Source organism: Nannospalax galili, unplaced genomic scaffold (genome assembly GCF_000622305.1).
Source record: "Nannospalax galili isolate Female #2095 unplaced genomic scaffold, S.galili_v1.0 scaffold1688, whole genome shotgun sequence".
In the NCBI taxonomy this organism is placed as follows: Eukaryota; Metazoa; Chordata; class Mammalia; order Rodentia; family Spalacidae; genus Nannospalax; species Nannospalax galili.
The window spans coordinates 1,866,593-1,868,060 of NW_008358621.1; the positions used below are offsets into that span (position 1 = coordinate 1,866,593).

Sequence of the window (1,468 nt, forward strand, 5' to 3'; positions counted from 1 at the left end):
AGAAACCACTAATGATATTGTGTGTGTTTATACTGAGAGAGAGAGAGGAGAGGAGAGAGAGAGAGAGAGAGAGAGAGAGAGAGAGAGAGAGAGAGAGAGAGCATGTGTCACCTGCCTGTGAGCTTGTAGAAGCACCTGGGTGCCCTCCTCTATTGTTCTCCACCTTATTTTTTGAGACTGAGCCTCTCACTAAATCTAGACCCTGCCAATTTGACTAGACTGACTGAACAGCAAGCCCTGGAGATCTGTATGTCTCCATCCTCCAGCCCTAAGGTTAGAGGTGTGTACCATAGTGCCTTACTTTTAATGTGGATGCTGGGGATCTGAACACAGGTCCTCAAGCTTACACATCTCTCCAGACCCCTATGCCTGTCATTTCAACTCATCCCACGCTCCCCACTCTCGTCCACTGTCTCCCAGAATACCACCTGATCACCCTGTGTGTGGGCTCCCCGTTGGCTTTTTAAATCTCTCCCCAGTTATCATCTCCCAGGAATCAGCCCTTGTCTCCTCTGGAGCAACTTGCTCCCCCAATGACAGTCTCATCACACACCCCTGAACCTGTTTCCTGGCCTCCTTGATGACTCTCTGAATTCCTCCAGATCCTCTGGATTCAAGTGTAGGACAGGGCCCACCCAGGAAGGTTGGGAAGGAACCCCACGTGTGCATTCTCCCTTCCCTCCCTCTCTGCCCTCTGTTCCAGTCAGTGCTGGCTCAGGCAGTCTAGGTGGGTGGTGGGAAGTGGGGTGGTCTCCAGGACTTGGTACCCATGACACCCTGTGCAGAACTAGACTCGAGCATTGAGGAAGCTCCTGGTTGCCAGATGGGGCAGGGGAAGGTCATGAAGGTCACTTACCCAGGAGGCAAAGGAAGGCCAGGACAAGGGGAGGTTTCATTCTGGGGGAGGTGAGCAGGGGGCACAGGAGCCTGCCGCTGTGGGAGGAAGTGAGCAGGGGCCTCTGATCTCAGGCCACCTCCCAATTAGTTAAATACACAGGTCCTGTCCACTCCCCATCATTAACCCTTAAGTGTCCAGTGATGCAATGATTCTTCGAGCTCTGACACTTTGGCTATGTTCCCAGGGGGAGGAGCCCACTGGGGCCCAGGGGCTCTTCTTCCAAGGGGTGTGGGAATGGGGGGCAGGGCAATCTCTTGGCCCTGTGTTTTCTCCTGCACCTTTCCCATCACCCACCCCCACTTTCCAAAATCATTGTCCTTGCTCAGTGGGATGTGCTGAGGGCCAGTGACTGTGCTCTGATTTTCGTGCTTGGTCTTTCTTCCTGTTTTACCAACTCTGCGACTAGGCCCTACAGAGGCAGAGAAACTTAAGCTCTTCCTAGGGTCAAGTGCCAAGTCTGTCCTGTTTCCACTAGCAGAACAGAGACAAGGTGTCCCTCCCCAGCCTTCCCTGTTCTTGTCTGTGACTGGGATAACTTGACCATCCACTTCCATCAACAATCAGGGCCTG

General features: G+C 53.3%; 1 protein-coding gene across 1 annotated transcript in view; it reads right to left on the bottom strand.

The window, feature by feature from the left end:
- The window catches only part of Pla2g2e (phospholipase A2 group IIE), a 3,579-nt gene extending 2,635 nt beyond the window's left edge, over positions 1–944 (bottom strand). Inside the window, exon 1 of the mRNA XM_008821848.1 lies at positions 857–944. Coding sequence (XP_008820070.1) covers positions 857–896 — 40 coding nt within the window. The 5' untranslated portion in view covers positions 897–944. The remainder of the gene's footprint in view (positions 1–856) is intronic.
- Positions 945–1,468: the final 524 nt, after the last annotated feature.